The 20,229-nt window shown below is 47.0% G+C and overlaps 1 protein-coding gene across 1 annotated transcript in view; it reads left to right on the top strand.

Annotated features, from left to right (window-relative positions):
* The first annotated feature begins 11,896 nt into the window (after positions 1 to 11,896).
* The window catches only part of Mroh7 (maestro heat like repeat family member 7), a 45,298-nt gene continuing 36,965 nt past the window's right edge, over positions 11,897 to 20,229 (top strand). The window contains exon 1 of the mRNA XM_041653025.1: positions 11,897 to 13,007. Coding sequence (XP_041508959.1) covers positions 11,897 to 13,007 — 1,111 coding nt within the window. The remainder of the gene's footprint in view (positions 13,008 to 20,229) is intronic.

Genomic DNA, 20,229 nt, shown 5'->3' on the forward strand with positions numbered 1-20,229 from the left:
ATCTTAGCAGGCTAAGCAGAAAGTCCTGCCACCCCCCAAATGACCTTTGAGCACAGCAGGAAGCAGTGGAGGACTGGATGGAGTCCCGACCACTGGCAAAGGAGTAGGGATCTATTCCAGCTGTGTTGGGTTTCCTGGTGGCCTGGAACAAGCCAAGGTGTCCTTCCAGGCCTTGATCTACCCCTGTGTGGAAGGAGGCAGCAGAAGAGGGCCACCTTTTTACTCTTTTCAATCTAGATCTTTCTGTCCTGCCCCAGGGACATGAGCAGATTAGATCTGCCCCGAGGACATGGATTTCCTTCTATCTGAGATGGTGGCTGATAGACTGGGCTGGGATGGTAGCTGATAGCCCTGGCCTGTGAACCTGGGTGAGAACAGGCCACCTCTGGGGCAGCAGATCCACAGGCAGGGTTGAGTCACCTGCTCAGGCAGACAGGCAGGGTTCTAGGGGCAAGAGGATAAAAAAAGTTAGGGACGTCCTCTATTTCACAGGCCAGGGAACTCAGAGGGGCCAGAGGCAGCTGTGAGAAGTGTGCAGAGGGCCTGCAGTTTAGAGGTTAGGGACAACAGGCAACAGGTTAAATGAGGCTAAATGAGGGGCTCTCTCTTATGCATTCCTTGGCAGTAATGAATAAAATACAGTTTTTGCTTTTCCAAGAAGTTTATTTCTTTTCTTTCCTTCCTTCCTTTCCTTCCTTCCCTTCCCCTTCCTTCTTCTTTCCTTCTTTCTTTCCTTCCTTCCTTCCTTCCTTTCTTTTTTTCTTTTGGTTTTTTGAGACAGGGTTTCTCTGTAGCTTTGGAGCCTGTCCTGGGAACTAGCTCTGTAGACCAGGCTGGCCTTGTGTCTGCCTCCCGGAGTGCTGGGATTAAAGGTGTGCGTCACCACTGCCTGGCCAAGAAGTTTATTTCTTGTCACAAGACCACCACCAAATGGTTCCTGTATCCCCGTGTCACAGACGATTTTGTCCCAAGTCATGTTTGTGCCCCATGTAAGCAGGGCCACCTTGCCCACCCCAAAAAAACTTTGTAATGGCCGGATGGTGGTGGCGCAAGCCTTTAATCCCAGCACTTGGGAGGCAGAGGCAGGCGGATCTCTGTGAGTTCGAGACTAGCCTGGTCTACAAGAGCTAGTTCCAAGACAGGCTCCAAAACCACAGAGAAACCCTGTCTTGAAAAAAAAAAAAAACAACTTTGTAATGTTTTTAAAAGTTCAGTTTTGGGGTTTTCTACTGAGATTTGTTCAGCCCTGGTATTAAATATAACCCTAAAACAATGCCCTTCCCTTGTCACTTGGGGTTGGTCTCTTCATGTTCACCCCAAGGTGGCTCACTGGGTAAAGGTGCCAAGCCTGTTGACCTGAGTTCAGTCCTCAGGACCTGTATGGTAGAAGGAGAAAATCAAATTCTACAAGTTGTCCTCTGACTTCTATACATACCCCCAGTCACCACAAAATAAATGCAATTTAAAAATGAAAATATTTAGGGCCGGGTGGTGGTGGCTCATGCCTTTAATTCCAGCACTCAGGAGGCAGAGGCAGGAGGATCTCTGGGAGTTTGAGGCTAGCCTGATCTACAAGAACTAGTTCCAGAACAGCTAGGGATATTACATAGAGAAACCCTGTTTCAAAAAACAAAAACAAAAAAAAAAAGATTTTAAAAAATATTTAAATTCTGTTTTGTGTGTATGTACTGTTTGCCAGTACACATGCATTTGTGTGTGTAAGAGTGTGTGGAGGCCAGAGGTCAACGTTAGGTGTCATTTACTTTATTATCTTAAAATATTATTTTCTATATAAGGGTATGTGAATGTAGTAGGAGGCCAGAGGCACCCGGTTCCCCCGGAGTTCCATAGAATGGTTGTGAGCCACCCTATGTGGCTGCTGGGAACTGAACTTGGTTCCTTGCACAAACAGAATACTCTCTACACTCTCTTAACCACTGAACCATCTCTCCAGCCCCCACTTTAGCATCTGAGAGCTTTTCCTTCACCTGGACCTCACTAATCAGGTGAGGCTGCCTGGCTAACCAGCCCTAAAGTTTCTCCTTTCTCCACTTTGCCTGTGCTAGGGTCACAAGCATGCTCCCTCATGCCTGGCTTAAAACTTAGTTCTTCAGGAAGACCCTTGATGTTCAGAAGTGTCGATTAAGTAGTGTAGACAGGAGTTCAAGGCCTTCCTGAGCTACATAGCAAGTTTGAGGTTATCCTGGAAATCATGAGACTGTTTCAGAAATAAAAACAATAAGTTCTGGGACTCTCAATGCTAGAACATTCTCTCTCCTCTCTCTCTCTCTCTCTCTCTCTCTCTCTCTCTCTCTCTCTCTCTCTCTCCCCCCCTGGGGGAACAAAAGGGAGCTGGTGGAAATGAGGGCTCTGCAATGTTCTCTTTCTCTTTTGCATGTATGTGTATATACGGTGTGTGACAGCCAGAGGTTGACATCTGTCATCTTTGCTGTCTCTTCATGTTGTATACTGAGGCAGGGTCTCTCACTTGAAATTACAGCTTGTTGATTTGGCTACTCTAGCGGATCACCCTGCTCTGGGATCCTTTGTCTTTGCTTGTTGAGCCCCGGCATTGCAGGCCGGCCATTGTGCCCCCCCCCCCCGCCAGCTCTTATGTGGGTGCTGAGGATTAGAGCTAGGGAAAAGAGAAAACCACTTATTCTATGGCAAATACGAGTGAGCCTGACCTGGGAACATGGGTTCAAGTTTCCCTAAATGAAAAAGGTTGCATGGATTTTTATAATGCTAGAAGAAGCATCGGTGTATTTATAGAGTGCGATGGGGCTGCAGCAGGATAGAGATATAGGAACAGATATAGAGCTAGAGCTGGCGGGGAGCTAGCTGTGTCAAAGTGACACTTTCTGAGATGTTCGTGGAAAAGTCAAGAAGACATTGGGTCACATATTGGTAGGTGGTTGATAGTAAGTGGCTATTAAGAGTGGTTATGAACTAGACAAGGTGTCACACACCTTTAACCCAAACACTTGGTGGCAGAGCCGGAAGAATGGCCAAGTCAATGTCTCTCTCTTCTCCCTATCTCTCCCTTCTTCTTTGGTGCGTGTTTCTGAGACAGGGTTCTGGAACTCACTCTGTAGACAAGGCTGGCCTTGAACTCATAGAGACTATTTGGCTCTGCCTCCCGAGTGCTGGGATTAAAGGCATGTTCCACCACACCCAGAAGTAGTAGATATTAATAACGCCGACTGCGAAACAAAGGAAATGTTTTACTTTATTGGTTTAAAGGGGAGGAATCTCTGACTATACGGTGAATGTCTGGAGAAGCTGCTATGTGCTAGATTAGATTCGATGCACAGCCATAAACCAGGTTACTTTGGGCTTAGTGGCAGGACGCCAATTCTGCTGTCTTGCCTACCTGGGGTCTCCTGTGTTTGATAGTCACAGCAGAAAACCATCTGCTCTACTAGGAAGCTGTAGCTGATCTCACAGTGACAACATCTGAAGCCTCACAGGAAGGACCCCCCTCCCTTTTTGTGGTTCATAGATTGGACCTGGGGTCTCACACATGTTAGACAAGCTCTCTAGTATAGAACTTAGCCCCGAGCTTTGCTTTTTTTTTTTTTTTTCCGCGTTTTGAGACAGGATCTCACTCTAAGTTGCCAAGGTGGTTTTGAATTTTCTGTAGCCCATTTAACTTGTCGACCTCCTGTCTTGGCCTCCCTGAGTAGCTGAGATGACAATCATGTGCCACCAGGCCTACTTTTCTCCTTTGAGACAGGAATGCATTTTATAGCTCATGCTGCCATTGAACTCCTAATCTTCCTAGCTCTACTTCTCGAGGGTCAAGTGTGTGCCGTGGCTAAAGAAGGACTTTATTATTTTGTGTATGTGTGTGTGTGTGTGTGCGTGTATGTTATGCCTGCATCTGTGTCTGTGTACTACGTTCATGATTGGCGCCTAAGGAGGCCAGAAATGGGCACCAGTTCCCCTGGAATTGGGATTGCAAATGGTTGGAAATCAAACCCAGGTCTTCTGGAAGAGTTGCCAGTGCAGGGAGCCATCTCTCCAGTCCCAGGAAGGACTTTTCTTCTTCTTCTTCTTCTTCTTCTTCTTCTTCTTCTTCTTCTTCTTCTTCTTCCTTTCTTTCTTTCTTTCTTTCTTTCCTTCTTTCTTTCTTTTTCTGATTTTCAAGACAGGGTTTCTCTGTAGCTTCAGAGCCTGTCCTAGAACTAGCTGTTATAGACCAGGGATAGCCTTGAACTCACAGAGATCCGCCTGCCTCTGCCTCCTGAGTGCTGGGATTAAAGGCATGTGCCACCACTGCCTGGCTCTTTTTTTAAGACAGGGTTCTCCTGTAGCTTTGGAGCCTGTCCTGGAACTAGTTCTTCTAGACCAGGCTGGCCTTGAACTCACAGAGATCTGCTTGCCTCTGCTTCCTGATCACTCTGGATTAAAGGTGTGTGCCACCACCGCCTGGCAAGGGTTTTAGGCAAAAGAAAACCTGACATGTTTTTAGGCTGTGGGGAGGGAGGGAGGGGAGGAATTCTGTTTGACACCGGCTCTTGAAGCAATAGAAGGGAGTGGGGTAACGGGGACCGGGTGTGGGTAGGAGCAGGAAGGACAGAGGGCTGGAGTCAGGACAGGAAGAGCAAGGTGGACGGGAGAATTCAAGAGTGCCAATCATAGCCGGATGGCAGAGGCAGGAGGATCTCTGGGAGTTCAAGGCCAACCTGGTCTACAGAGGGAGTTCCAGGACATCCAGGGCTGTTACATAGAAACCCTGTCTCCAAAAATGAAAAAAAAAAAAGAATGCCAATCATGAACATGTGAGATGGCTCCTTGGTAGAGGCCCTTGCCATGAGCCTGATCGCCTGAGTCTGATCCCTGGGACCCACATGGTGGGAGGAGAGAATAGGCTGCAGAAAGACTGATTTCCACATGCTGGAGTCATGTGCACACGCATGCACACACAGAATGAATAAATGTCATCCACCCCCACCCCCACGCAAACATGCCTATCGCTCATTGACAGGGCTGAGTGTGCTGAGGACACAGACAGTCTGATGAGGCCTGTTCTGTGACAGGGTATCTCCTAGCAAACAATGGCTGAGAATATCAAGATTTACTGACCTGAGTCCAAACAAGAATGCAGGATTATAGCCTTGAGTATAGTTTCATTCTCATTTTGTCTTTTAAAGATTTATTTATTATATCTACAGTGTTCTGCCTGCATGCCAGAAGAGGGCACCAGATCTCATTATAGATGGCTGTGAGCCACCATGTGGTTGCTAGGAATTGAACTCGGGTCCTCTAGAAGAGCAGCCAGTGCTCTTAACCTCTGAGCCATCTCTCCAGCCCCCTCATTCTCATTTTGTAAGTGGTACCTTCAAAATGTTTCTATCTCATCCCTGTAATCCTAATTATTTTAAGTTATTGCTCATCATTAAAATGTTGCTCTTGGGAGCCTGGCGGTGGTGGCCCACGCCTTTAATCCCAGCACTTGGAAGAGGCGGGCAGATCTCTGTGTGTTTAAAGTCAGCCTGGTCTACAGAGTGAGTTCCAGGCCAGCCAGGACGACACAGAGAAACCTTGTCTTGAAAAACAAACCAAACAATTATATTCTTGGGAGAGACAGCCATGGGACCTTAATTCTTCACCACAGAGCTAGGTCACACTCAGTGGCTTCTCTGAGCCCTGCCCTCTGCCCCACCCTGCTCCACACTCTTAGTCACTGCGTGAAGAAGGACGGAGCAGGGAAAAGAGCAAGGACTCGGGTTCATGTGTGCCTTGGCCTTTGACCTTTCTATTCACTATTGCCTCTCTCCAAAACACTTGTCACTCCAAGATAAACGGAAGCACAAGGCCACAGGAGTTGTTCTAGGGTGGTTTGAAGGCCCCCTGAGACTCAGCCTTTGCTTGAGTCAGGTCCTGTCTAAGTGATCTTGGGGGTCTGAAGACACCCCTTTTCTAAAGATTCCTCTGCTTTTTTCCGTTGTGTGGGCAGGACCAGGAGCTTTATTGGCTGGGGGAGCGGGTGAGGAGGGGGGCTTCCGGAACATAGTGACCTCACAAAGACTGTAAGCCTAGCCTGGGCTGGGGGGAGCCCAGGTAAGCTGAAGGGTAACTTTGGGGAAGTACCAAGGGTGGGGTCGGCCTCCAGAGCCTCCACAAGGCAGTTACTACCATGACCCCACCCCTCACTAGGTAAAAGTCTCCAGGTCTGGCTATATTCCCACAGTTGTTACTGCATACTCTTGGATTAAAGTTGACTTTTCTGTTGCCATGTGGATGCCCCAGGTGGAGGTAACACGTTAGTAGCCCAAGGCTCACAGAGAGTTTCGCTGTCTTGAGAGTGGAGGGTGGGAGAAGGGCAGGGAGGGGGTGGTGAGTGAGAATGAGAAGGTCCAGGGAGGATTTCACAGCCCCGAAGGGGCCAGTGCAGGGGACCAGGGCTAGAGCACCACCTGTTCTCCCCCAGGGAGGGATGGTGTGTGGATGGACATTTGGGGAAGACCTGGTGCGGCCCAAGAGTGGCAGAGGGAATTGGGATGAAATTCAGGAAGGTGCTTTTTCCACTGTGGAAATCCAAAAATCTCTGTGTGGGTTGAGAAGTCACCTCAAGCTGTGTGCCAGGGACTTTACAAAAATCATTTCGATCCCTGAACAGTTTCAACATGTTAGTAAATGAGGGCAGTAGTATCTCTCTCAAAGAGCTGTATTCATTCATTCATTCATTCGAATGCTTTCTGACTTTCTGCTCTGTGCCAGGCCCTGTGCGTGGTCCGGAGAAACAGGAATAATAAGATAATCAGACACCCAGTTCATGTTCTAGTATGGAGACGGATAAGAAACAGAGTGATCCTCTGACAGAGGGACTGATCACAGGAAGAGAACCCTCGACAGCATTTGGGATTTCAGGAAGATTTCCTGGGGGAGGGTGACGTCAACGCTGGTCTGAAATGTGGCTATTAGGCACGAGACAGATGAAGGGCTGGAAGGCAAAGTGGGCATCTGGAGGAGGGTCACAGGGAGGGGCAAGACTTTGAAAGAGTCTGTAGCAAGAGAGAACTCCAGCACATCTGAGGCATCAGAGAAGTTGAGGATGGGTGGAAAGTGGGCTCAAGGCCAGGGCAGGGGACGGTGTGACTGGAAAGGTGGCAACTACTTGTGGCCTGAGGACCCTGCTAAGAGAAACCCAGAGACCAGTATGCAGACTGGGGCTGTCACTTTCGGGCAGTGGTGGCATCTGTAGGTAATACTTTAGTTGCTATCAAGACTTTTTTTTTAAGTCATGGCTGAGCATGGTGGTGTCCCCTTCAATCCCAGCCCTGAGTTGCTCAGGCAGGAGGTTCACCAGTCCAAGGCCAGTCTAGGCCACATAGCGGCTTTAAAGGCAGCCAGCGTTGTCTAGCGAAACCCTATTTCAAAAAAAGACAACCAAAAAACAAACCAACAAAAAAAACAAGCAAACAAAAAGCAAAAAACAACCAATCCAACCATCCAAACATAAAAAAAACAACAACGAAACAATCCTCTTATGGTTGTTTTTAGTGTTTTGGCATGGACTTTTTTAGGCTTACCCCCAGGTTTGCTCACTTTTTCTGAATCTATAGGCTTGTATCTTTTATTAATTTGGGATGTTTTCAGCCATTATTACTTTAAATGTTTTTCAGCACCCTTTCTACTTCTGAGGCTGTGAGTGTAGAAAGCTAGATACTTTGTTACAGTTCCCAAGAGTCTGCTGTTTTCCCCTGTTGCTCACACTAAGTGTATTTTTGTCTTTTTATAGATCTATTTATTTATTGTTTATTGAGACAATGTCTCACTATGTAGTCCTAGCTGTTCTGGAACTCGCCTTGTAGCCCAGGCTGGCCCCAAAATCACAAAATCCGGATGCTGGGATTAAAGGTGTGCGCCACCACAGCGGCTCTTTATTTTATTTCATTTTTTCTTCTTGAGGCCTGCAACCCAGTCAGCACTGGAACTTGTTATGTTTCAGAGGAAGACATCTGGCCCCTTTGTTTTCCAGTTTCCTAGGGTTGGAATACAGGCCTGGGTGACCACGCCTAGACAGATTAAGCAGATTTTAGTAATTTGCCCCTGAGTTCAGGCCTCTGCCTTCTGTCTCTACTACTGAGTCCATCAGGCAAACTTTTCAAGATTCAGTTATAGGGGAGAAGAGGAAAAGGGAGTCATTGCTTAGAGAATGTGTTTCGGTGACATTGGAAGAACACATAGGAGATGCATAATGTATTTTATTTATTTATTTTTGTTTGAGATAGGGTCAAACTCTCTATCATAGGCTAGCCTGGAACTCATTACGTAGCCCAGGCTGGACTCAAACTCCCAGTACTTCTCCAACCTCAACCTGGGAAGTATAGGTATGAGTCCCCATGCCTGACTTTGTTGATGTTTACAAGAAGATCTTACTTTAGTAGCCCAGGATAGCCTCAGACTTGTGATCCGTTCTCAGCCTCCTGAGCGCTGGAACCTCAGTGCTTTTCCACCACTACACCTAGAGCTAAGAGATCAGATCTTATATTAAGTTTTGTTGTTTGTTTTTCAGACAAGGTCTCCCTATATAGCCTAGCCAATCTTGGGGCTCACTGGGTATTCCAGGCTGGCTTTGAACTCCTGGAGGTGATCATCCTGCCTGAGTTCTGGGGTTACAGGTGTGCCTTAACATAACTGAGCTATTTGTTAAATGTTCTTACACACACAGTAGCACACTCATGTCGAGATCACAGAAACAGGGACTTTCCAGAGGGGATATGTTTAATACTCTGACTGTGATGATGATAGCCTATAGATATACATTTGTCCAAACTCATCAAAACATGTACATTAAACACGGACTCTGTAATTGTTTTTGTAAAGCAAGCTTTTGTGTAACCCAGGCTGGCTTTGAAGTCTGATCTTCCCGCCTCTCCACCCAAGTGCTGGGATTACAGAGGTGGGACAGTCCCCGCTCCTCTTTTTGTTAAAAATCAATTTAAAAGATATTGTATGCAAATGAGTGTTTTGCCCGAATTATGTTTGCACAATGTGTGCATGCAGTGTCTTCAGAGACCAGAAGAGGGCATCAGGTTTTAACTGGAGTTACAGATGACTGTGAGCCACCATGTGGGCACTGAGAATCAATCCTGGGTTCTTTGCAAGAGCAGCCCCTTAGTCTCTTAACTGCTGAGTTGTCTCCAGCCCCCGCCTCCTCTTTTTTTTTTTTTTTTTTTTTTGAGACAAAGTCTTTCTATGTAGCCCATGGCTAGCCTGGAACTTGTGTAGATTTGGCTGGCCTGAAACTCACCAGGGTCTCCAGGCTCTGTGTCCCGAATGCCAGGATTAAAGCCATGTGCCATCACTCCCTGCTCCCTCCTTTCCCCTTCATGAGCAATGTCCACATGGCATAGGGCAAGTTGTTTCACACTTTTAGGACCCTCTGGAGACTTGACCACCTGCAGCAGGATGGAGGAGGAGGGCAGGGAGCAGAATGCATCAGGGAGAGTCTTGTCTGTCCTGTCGATCTGTCCTGTGGCAAAGGGAGGGAAAGGCAAGCTTGAGTCTGTCTGCTAGACTCAGGTCCTACTCACTGCCTTCAGGTTATACTAGCCTGCATTACTCCAGGTCAAAAATGCCTCCCTTTGATAACTGTGGTGTGTGTGTGTGTGTGTGTGTGTGTGTGTGTGCGCGTGTGTGTGCGTGTGTGTGTGTGTGTGCACGTGCGTGTGTGTGTGTGAAGTGAGTGCATGTGCAAGTACCTGTGTATATGACATAGAAACATATCAAGAGGAAATGCCCCTCATCAAGTAAAAGGAGGAAAAATGATGGGCACAAAATTGAGACCAGGACTTTGTCAAGGACCTTGAAATCAGGAGCCCCAAACTTTTCAGCCCCTTGGCTACAGGTAAAATAGTTTTTGGGGACGATGATGAGGCAGCTCTTCCAGCTTTGCAGCCACCAGGTGTTAGGATTGCGCATGGCTTCCCCTGGGCACCAAGGTCCCGACTGCCCTGTGCCCCAGCCTCTAACAAATAGGAACAGAAGGGTGACCTAGGAAAGCCTTCTGCAGGCCTCACTCTCCCTGCCAGACACTGTAAGGGCAATGTCTCCATAGGAACAGGGTGCTATTAACGAGCACAGCGCCAGGGTGAAAAAGTCTCTTGTCCAGGCTTGTTCACTCACGCTAGTGAGAGGAGCTGATCTGTGAACTTGGGACTCCATGACTTAAAGTGCACGGCCCTTCCAAAGCCACGCCACACAGATGCAGCTCGGTGGAATGAACAAATGATTTAGGGAGCCAGCACATGAGTGCATAAGAAGTGAATGGAAAGGGCTGGAGAGATGGCTTAGTGGTTAAGAGCATTGGCTGCTCTTCCAAAGGTCCTGAGTTCAATTCCCAGCAGCTACATGGTGGCTTACAACCGTCTGTAATGAGATCTGGTGCCCTCTTCTGGCCTGCAGGAATACATGCAGGCACATAATAAACCTTAAAAAAAGAAGTCAACGGGAAAGGGAGAAAGTGATCTAGAGAAAGAATCAATGAGCCAAACAATAAGGTAAACTGAGAACCCTTCCTGTGCTCAGATGCAGTCAGATGTCAGAAATCAGCAACGAGCAAGACAGAGGCAGCTCCTGGGGGAAGCCAGATGTGTATGGCAGCAAGATGCTCCAAGAACTTACAGGTGGCCTTCACCTGTTTAGGGGACCTACAAGGGTGCAGCTTTAAGTGGTGGCTGGGGTAGGGAAATGGAAGAGAGACGCCAGCCTGTGGAAGGCCCAGAACTGCAAAGACAGAGTGGGAAGAAGGGGGGAATATGGAGGCTTAAGGAGGGCCGCTCAGGGTGATACATTAGAGGTCTTGCTAACAACTGGCGACTGTTCGAAGGACAACAGGAAGCCAACATGTAGCCAGAGGTGGGTGGCACAGAGATGGCTTGGTCTCTCTGGCTCTCACCTGATGTCTTTGCATGTCTTCCCAGGGGCCCACTCCTGCTTTAAGAACACCATGCTGGCAGGTGAGTTGTTCTTATAGATCCTATAGGGGCAGGGTGGCTCAGGGATAGGGCTAACAGGTGGAGGACTGGGGAATTCACCTGCAGTTAGATTGCTGGGCAAACAGTTCCATCTGTAGGTTATAGGGTGCTCTGCCAAGAAGCCTTTGAGATGCTGGAACCACTTGCAGAGTAGTTTCAATAACATAGGATCCTTATTGGTGAACTGAGGTCACGTGGGCCTGGCTGAGTATTGGGTAACTCACAACAAAGTCCCTTATTATTCCTTTCAACCTTTAAGTGAGAGAGATCATTTGCCTGTTTATAGACTGGTTTATGTGCCTGGTACTGTCTGGGAGTTGGAGATGCTCCAGGATCCAGGATACTCACAGTTTTCCCCCTCCTCCATCTCCTTTCCTCCCTTCTGTCCTGTTCTGTCTTTCTTTCCTTCATTTTTGGAGACAGGCTGGCCTTGGATAATCCTCCTGCCTCAGCCTCCTAAGTGTTCGGGTTACAGGTGTGAGCCACCATGTCTGGGTAGAATAACTGTCGTTCTTAACACCTAGAGCTTGTCTCTAACAGGGCTCAGACAGTCATTAGAATGAAGAGGGATGAGTATCTTAGTAGGAGAGCTGCTATTGGCAAGGCATAGCGGGAGGTACCAAGTCAAAGGCCATACATTGTTTGGAACACAAGGAGAGGGGGAGCAGGATGTGGTCAGGGAGGTCAAGATCTATGGCGTGGGACGGAGAGAGGGAGAAGGGAGTGGAGGAGTGGTGGTGCTGGGAAAGGAAGCCGATAACAGCAAGAGACCCTCATCCATGGCAGCGGGCACAGGACAGGGTTCTAGCGGGCTGCATTCATCTTCTTTCTCAGGGGTGCCACAGGAAGCCCCACAGTCAGCAGTTGGAGAGAAGGGACAGTGGTATTGAGAGGCTTCCCGACTGGACATGGCCCTGAGTCGGGGGGCTAGCCTCATTCCCCACGAAGACCTAGAGAAGACGCCAAGTCCCAGCTCCTATGAGGTACCAGGAATAATGTCTAGCACCATGCCTAGGCCCACCCCAGACCTGGTCCTTGATCCTCTCCCGGCACATGGCTTGGCTCTCACTCCAGTCCTTCACCCAGCACGGAGTCCTGACCCAGAGGGAGTCGCTGGCCTTATGTCTACTAACACCTCCAACCCCAATGCCAGTGGTGCCACAGCTCCAACCTCCGTCCAGATCAACAGTGGCTCCGTGGACACGGCAGAGCAGAGTTTGAATCACATCTCCAGGCCCGACTTAGCAGGGACTATCGGCCCAGGCTCACAACCAGCTGGAAGCCACAGCGCTACCCAGGCTACTATTTTAAGTACAGAGAATCCTTCTAGGCCATGCTCTGAGGATGTCCCCAGGTCCCTCTCAAACAAGGTTTTCGATTTGGGTCAGAGTAACTCTAATCCATCCAGGCCTGAGCCAAACTTATTTGTAAGAGCTCTTTCCAGAGACGCCTTGGTCCGGATCCAGAGCATCTCCAGGCAGGGCTCTCAGGTGCCTCTTCTTTTAGCCTCCAACACTTCTTTGGACCCTATGCGCTCTGGGAACACCTCCAAGGTGAACTTGGATATAGCCCCAAACCAGAAAGAGTCCATCACCTTGACTTCACGTACTATTTTTGCGTCTGTTTCCAAAGAAGCCTTGAGTGCACCCTGGAACTCAAGCTCCCAGAGCTCCATCAATGTGACTTCCAGCAGCCGAACCAGGTCTGGTTTAAATGTGACTGTCACTCAGGCCTCACGTGTCAGCCTGATCCCTGGTTCCAGTGGAGGTCTCAGCCTGCACTCGAGCGCCAGAGCACCTACCTCCACTCTCTCTCCATCTTCCTGCATGACACTAATCCTGGGCTCTGAGTCCCTGAGCATGGATTCCAGCTTCCTGGTGAGCGACACCTCCACCTTGACCATGAGCAGCCAGCGGGATTATTCTGAGGACAACAGCATCCGCACCATGCCCCTGGAGGGGAATCTGGGGAAGTGGGACAGCCTGCAGGGTGTCACGGCTTTCCGCAGCCCTCCTGAGGGTGAGTAGGGAAGAGGAGGCAGCCTAGAAGGGTTATATATTCAGAGCCCTAAGACAGGGTAGGCAGCGGAGAGGAATGAGAAGGGAGTAGATGGCATTCACGGCACAGTGGTAACCATGCTCTGACCGGCATTTTGGCCAGCCGTATGACTTGAGTGTCAATTTTTTAAATTATAATATGATAATCCCCCCTCCCACTTTTTGACAAGGTCTCACTATATGTAGCTCTGACTAGCCTGGAATTCACTATGTAGATCAGGATGGCCTTGAACTTACAGAGATCCACTCACCTCTGTATCTCCAGTGCTGGATCAAAAGTGTCCCACCAGGCAATGATCCTTCCATTCAATTCAAAGCCTGAGTTCATCCACTATTCACATGCTCCATTCAGAAGGTCTTCCTCTTTTCTGTAAATGCCAGTCCTGACTCCCGTGGCTGATTTGGCCAGAGGAGCAGGGAAAGTCTAGGCGTAGCGGGATCGCCTCTCTAGCAATTTGAAGAACGCACTCAGGCCCTGACCTCTGGAGCAAATGCCTCCCTCCGTATATGCAGGAAGTCTGTTGCTGTATGTTCTCTCAGTTGGTATTTCTTTCATATCTTTTGGTAGACAGGGTCTTGTATAGCCTAGGATGGTCTCAAACTTGCTACAGACTGGAGGATGAACCTGAGTTCAGATCCCCCTACCTTCACATTTCAAGTGCAGAGATTGCAGCGCGTGTCACCACATCGGGATCAATCAATGTTTCTTTTTTGTTCCTGCACCACTGTCTTATTGTGATTACGTGTGTGTGCATGTGTTTACAGAGGTCAACCTCAGGTTTCACTCCTTAGGAGTCCTCCATCTGTGTTTTGAGACCAGCAGGGTCTCTCATTGACCTGAAGTTCACTGTGTGGGCTAGAGGCTGTTTAGCTAAGGGTGCTGCAGGGATTCTCCTGTCTCTGGTTTCCTGGCACTGAGATTACAAACACAGATTACCAATATCTGCTTTTTCCATGCTCCTGAGGATTAAACCCAGGTCATCATAGTCCCCCAACCCCAAGATTGTGATTTGAAAAGTTAGCATGACATCTAGGCATCGTAGCACAGGCTGTGATCCTGGCACTCTAAGGATGAAGAGAGGGTAAGAACATGTGGCCAGCCTGGGTTATATAGCAAGTTCATGACCAGCCTCTGTTACAAGACTCTCTCAACAAAGTAAAAAGCAAGCAAGCAAGCAAGCAAGCAAGCAAGCAAGCAAACCCATGGCTTTGTAATTATGTGTGCATATCTGCCAGGGTGAGAAGCCACGCATAAAACCTCACTCAGATTCACTAGCCATTAGTAAACCTTTTCCTCCATACACGTTTATTAGCTGTTGTAATTTTGAGTCAGGGCCTCAGTTCATGTGTAGTTCATGCTGGCCTCAGACTTACAATTCTCCTGTCTCTATCTTCCAGGAGTGAGATCACAGGAGCAGGGCATACCTGGGCCTTGAAGACTTTATTTTAAACTAATTAATACATTTTTGATCCTAAGGATCAAACCCAGGGCCTTGGGTGTGTTAGGCAAGTGTCCCGCTCACTGAGCTACATCCCACGTCTGTACATTTTGTATAACTGGAGTTATATAATTTCTATAATTTGTGGCCCTTTGTGATTGGCTTATTTCACACAGTAAATCCTTTTCAAGTTTTGCTTGTACTGCGGTGCAGGCCAACACTTCATTCTTGTGTTGAAAGTATCCTCTCCTGTGGATATAGACATTTTGTTTATACCTATTTGTTATCAAATATTTTAACCTCAACGGAATCACAGGACCAAGGGAACCAAGGTCCTTGATTGACCAGTAGAGCAAGGTTAAATCTTGCTGTGTAGCTCAGACTAGACTCCAATCTCAGCCTTGCTGCCTCTGTTCCCTAAATGCCGCTATGCCCATAGGAAGATGTGTCTTTGGTGGCTGGATGCAGGAGAAGCAGGGAGGAAGGCTCGTAGACCAGCTTCTTGACTTGTTGACAGTGGAGAAGTCATAGATACAGAGTCAAAGAAATGACAGGAGAGATGGGCTGATGAAGAGAGATACTCAGTCCTTTCCCAGAGCCATAGAAAATGGCTGGGAATTTCTTTTTGCTCTTTTTACTATCTTCCTGGCTGTTCTCACTGCAGCTGTTAGCTGTCATGGTAATGGTGGTGGTGGCGTGTGCTTGTGTCATTAAGATTTAGCATGTAGATGGATTGTAACAAAGTTAGAGGTTGTCTGGAAGTTTTATTTCAACTGGGTTTAGCTGGTCCACCTGGAGAGACTGCTGGCAAGATAAGATCAGGGCAGGATAGACACTCAAGTGAGTCACCTGGGTAAGGTGACAACTGACAGACATTTGAGTTTTCTCTGTGTTTTGATTCTCCTCCTCCTCCTCTTCCTCCTCCTCCTCCTCTTCCTCCTCTTCCTCCTCTTCCTCCTCCTCCTCCTCTCTCTCTCTCTCTCTCTCTCTCTCTCCCTCTCTCTCTTTCTCTTCAACTTCCTCTCTTTCTTTAACAGACAGGGTCTCTTGTACCCTAGGCTGGCTGACCTTGAGTTCCTTTGAATTTCTAATCCCTCTGACTCCCACCTCTGGAGTTTGGGGATTACATACATGGCCCAGCATGCCTGGTTTTATATGATGGGGATCATACTCAGGGCTTTGTACACGCTAGGGAAACATTCTACCAGCTGAAACATTCGCAGCCCGCTGTTGGCTCTTTTAATTTTTAAAGTCACATTGATTGATTGATTGATTGCCACCGTGCGTGTGTGGAGGTCAGAGGATAACTCGCAGGTGTCAGTTCTCTCTGTCATGTGGGTCCCAGGATCTAACCCAGACCATCAGACTTGAACACCTTTACCAGCTGAATCATCTCACCAGCTCTCTTCTGCTTATTTTAAACAATGCCGCTATTGCCAGAGTGAGGGAGGGAAAAAGCCTGCCTCCAGGGAGTCCCAGTGAAGTACCATACCAATTTCCCTAGAAAGTCCAAGTTGAACAACTATGAAGGCCAGAAGGGAAGCTTTATTCTCAAGGAATCCTGTTGGGGAGAATGGAGGTCTCACGGGCAGGCACTTGTCTAGGGTGCTCTCGCAGTTTCAGGGTTACACAGGTACGGGTAACAAAGGTTAGGGTTGGAGAGTTGGGGTTTCCACGGTTGGTAACCCAGGTCTGCTTGGACTGGTCACAGGCTGCTTGATAGTTACTTCCTCCATTTTCTCAAGAATGTCCATGCAGAGAACTTGTCTGCACCGAGAAACCACCCTGTTGTGTGGCGTGGTCTGGGTCATTTATCTTAATGTCTTCACCAGGCCTGGAGTTACTGGGACAAACCATAGGGAAGAGAAACCAAAGGGAGCCCGGAAGGAGGAAAACCAGAAACAATATGGGGCTACCTGTGTTAGTGACTGGGCTTTCCTGGTAGCAGAGCCCCTGGTCATGTGATGAGTGGGAGGCGGGTCTGGCTTTTTGTCTTCTGTCCTCCACAGTAACAGCTAACTTCTAGGATGTGCAATGACATCTGGTGCCGAGGGTCTTTTTATATAGGGACAGGCCATTTCTGTGTCTTCTCTGAGAAATTTCTACTCCAAATCCTTTGCCTGTTTTTGTTTTCTCCTTCCTCCCTCTGTTCTTCCCCCCACTTTTTTTTTTTTTTTTAAATCTGAGACACGGTCTCACTCTGTAGCCCAGGCTAACCTGAAACTCACTAGGTAGTGTTGATTGGTATTAAATTTGCAGCAATCCTCCTGTTTCAGGTCTCCAAATGCTGGGATTACAAGCGTGAGTTATCATGCCTGATTTTAATATTTTTAATAATAAAGTGATAGAACCCTTGCATAGTGCATGCAAGACCTGGGATTCTACTTAGAGAGGAGAGAGAGAAGGAGGGAGAGAGGGAGAAAGAGAGAGGAAGAGAGGAGAGAGAGGAGAGAGGGAGAGACAGAGATAGAAAGAGAAGAGAGAGATAAGGAAAGAGGGAGAGAGAGGATTTTAAAAAAATGTATACAAGGTTTTGCTCTGTAGCCCAGGTTGACCTGAAACTCATGATCCTTCTTTGGTCTATTGAATTCTGGGACTCCAAGTGTGTGCCTGATTCTCTCTTATTAGGTACACCTAGAACAGTGTGGTCATAGAGTAGGCACATATCACACGTGTGTCTGTTGTGTGTATGTGTTTGTGTGTGTGTGTGTTGGGAATGATTTGAACTCAGATCCCCATGTTTGTATGACAGGCACTTTACCAACGGAACCATCTCGCCAGCTCTTTACATGATTTTTGTTTGTTAGTTTTTATGCTACATATGTATGTGTGGTATATGTGCATGTATGTGCCTGTTCACATGTGTTTGGGTACACATGCCTTTTGATGGCTGAGGCTGACACTAGGAGTCTTTCTTGACTGCTCTTTATTCATTGAAGCAGGGTTTCTAATTGAACACAGAGGTTGCCTATATGGCCAGTCTAGCTAACCAGCTTGCTCCAAGGATCCCCTCTCCGCCTCTGAGACTCTCACTGGCAGGCCACCATACTCACCTGTGTGTGTGTGGGTGCTAGGAATCTGAACTCAGCAAGTGCTTTATCCATGAACCCACCTCCAGCCCCTTAGTGTTTTTTTTTAAAAGCTTACAGAATAGTCGAAAGCACATCATTAAAATCTTTCTTTCCCCTGAGTCACTTGTTAGTAAGCCCCTAAATTTTCAGCACATTTCTTACCAAAAAAGCACAAAATATAACCACCGTAAACAAGTCATTAATGTTTCTATGTCTCCCCCCAGATTCTCGTACGCTACTCAAGTGTGGTCAGCTCTCCCAGCACTGTCCTAAGAGGCTCCAGCTGAGAGTCTTGTCATTCTGTCTGTCTTGTTTGGCCTCCTTCTGTTCTTGGTCTTCTCTGCCTTTCATTTCCTTGTGTAAGGTTGGGGGCTGGCCAGATTCAGGTCCCACAGCATTGGCAGGAGTAGCTGGGCAGACATACCGGCTTTCTCACTGTGCCCCCTCTGGCGGCTCGTGGTTTTGATTTTTTTTTTTTAAACTTCTTAACGTTTTTATTGAGCTATACATTTTTCCTACTCCCCTTCCTTCCTCCCCTTTCCCTTTCTAACCTCTTCCCTGCCCCCACGCTCCCAGTTCTCTGGAGCTGAGGACTGTAGTCTGCTTATCCTTTGCTTTGCTTTATTTCTTCTATCCACTTCTGAGTGAGTACTTACCATATTTGTCTTTCTGAGTCTGAGTTACCTCACTCAGGATGGTTTTCTAGTTCCATCTATTTGCCCGCAAATTTCATGATGTCATTGTTTTTTTTTTTTTTTTGAAGTGGAGTAATAAACACTCCATTGTGTAAATGTACCACATTTTCTTTATCCATTCTTCAATTGAGGGGCATGTAGGTTGTTTCCAGGGTCTAGCTATTACAAATAATGCTGTTATGAACATTGTTGTGCAAGTGTTCTTGTGGTATGATTGAGTATCCCTTGAGTACATTTCCGAGTGATATTGCTGGGTCTTGAGATAGATTGATTCCTAATTTTCTGAGAAACCACCATACTGATTTACAGAATGGCTGTACAAGTCTGCACTTCCACCAGCAGTGGAGGAGTGTTCTCCTGATTCCACATCCTGTCTAACATAAGCTGTCCTCAGAACTCTTAGTTCTGATCTTCGTTATTCTGACAGGTGTAAGATGGTTTCTCAGAGTCACTTTGATTTGCATTTCCCTGATGATTAAGGATGTTGAACAATTCCTTAAACGTCTTTTGGCTATCTGAGTTTCTTCTGTTGAAAATTCTCTATTTAGCTCTCCACCTCATTTTTATTTTTTTCGAGATAGGGGTTCTCTGTAGCTTTGGAGCCTGTCCTGGAGCTAGCTCTTGTAGACGCTGGTCTCGAACTCACAGAGATCCGCCTGCCTCTGCCTCCCGAATGCTGGGATTAGAGGTGTGTGCCACCACTGCGCAGCCCAATTTTTAAATTGTATTTTTTGGTATTTTGGTGTCTAGTTTCTTTCTTTCTTTCTTTCTTCCTTCCTTCCTTCCTTCCTTCTTTTCTTTTCTTTCTTTTTTTTTTTGGTTTTTCAAGACAGGGTTTCTCCGTAGCTTTTGGTGCCTTTCCTGGAACTAGCTCTTGTAGACCAGGCTGGCCTCAAACTCACAGAGATATACCTGCCTCTGCCTCCCAAGTGCTGGGATTAAAGGTGCCTGGCCTAGTGTCTAGTTTCTTGAGTTCTTTATATATATTGGAGATCAATTCTCTGTCCAATGTGGGATTGATGAATATCTTTTTTCATTCTGTAGGCTGCATTTTGTCTTATTGACCATTTATTGATTGTTTCTCTCAGTGTCTGTGCTCCTGGTGTTCTATTTAGGAAGCGATATCTTGTGCCAATGTGTTCAAGGCTACTTCCCACTTTCTTTTTTATCAGGTTCAGTATAACTGGCTTTATGTTGAGGTCCTTGATCCACTTGGACTTGAGGGTTTTTTGTTTGTTTTTGTTTTGCTTTTTTTTTTTTTCCGAGACAAGGTTTTTCTGTAGCTTTGGTACCTGTCCTGGAACTAGCTCTTGTAGACCAGGCTGGCCTCTAATTCACAGAGATCCACCTGCCTCTGCCTTCCGAGTGCTGGGATTAAAGAAAGGCATGTGCTACCACCGCCTGACTTTGGACTTGAGTTTTGTGCATGTTGACATCCAGTTATGACAGCACCATTTGTTAAAGATATTTTCTCTTTTTCCATTGTCCCCTTTTGCCTTCTTTGTCAGAAATCAGGTGTTCATATGTGCATGGATTAATGTCAGGGTCTTCAGTTTGATTCCATTGATCTACATGTCTGTTTTTATCCCAATACCAAGCTGTTTTTATAGTAGAGCTTGAGGTCAGGGTTGGTGATGCCTCCGGAAGTTCCTTTATTGTACAGGATTGTTTTAGCTATTCTGGGCTTTTTGTTTTTCCATATGAAGTTGAGTAATGTTCTTTGGTTTTGATTCTTGGCAGGAGGGCTGTGCTGAGGTTCTACACTGGGAAGCCTTGTTTTTCCCTTCTACTATCTTGTGATGAGGGAGGGCGTTGAACACACATAATTATCCCGCTCATCTAAAATTTCAAGTTATGGGTACATTTATTTGTGTCGTTTTCTAGTTTATTTAAGGGTTATAAATCAGTTGCTATCATAGTTATGTTGATAAGATTTCCTTAGTTTCTGCGGCAGAACTTCCTCCAGGTAAGCATGTATG

Source organism: Microtus oregoni, unplaced genomic scaffold, assembly GCF_018167655.1.
Source record: "Microtus oregoni isolate MIOR12 unplaced genomic scaffold, Mior012 000005F_ref0000423, whole genome shotgun sequence".
NCBI lineage: Eukaryota > Metazoa > Chordata > Mammalia > Rodentia > Cricetidae > Microtus > Microtus oregoni.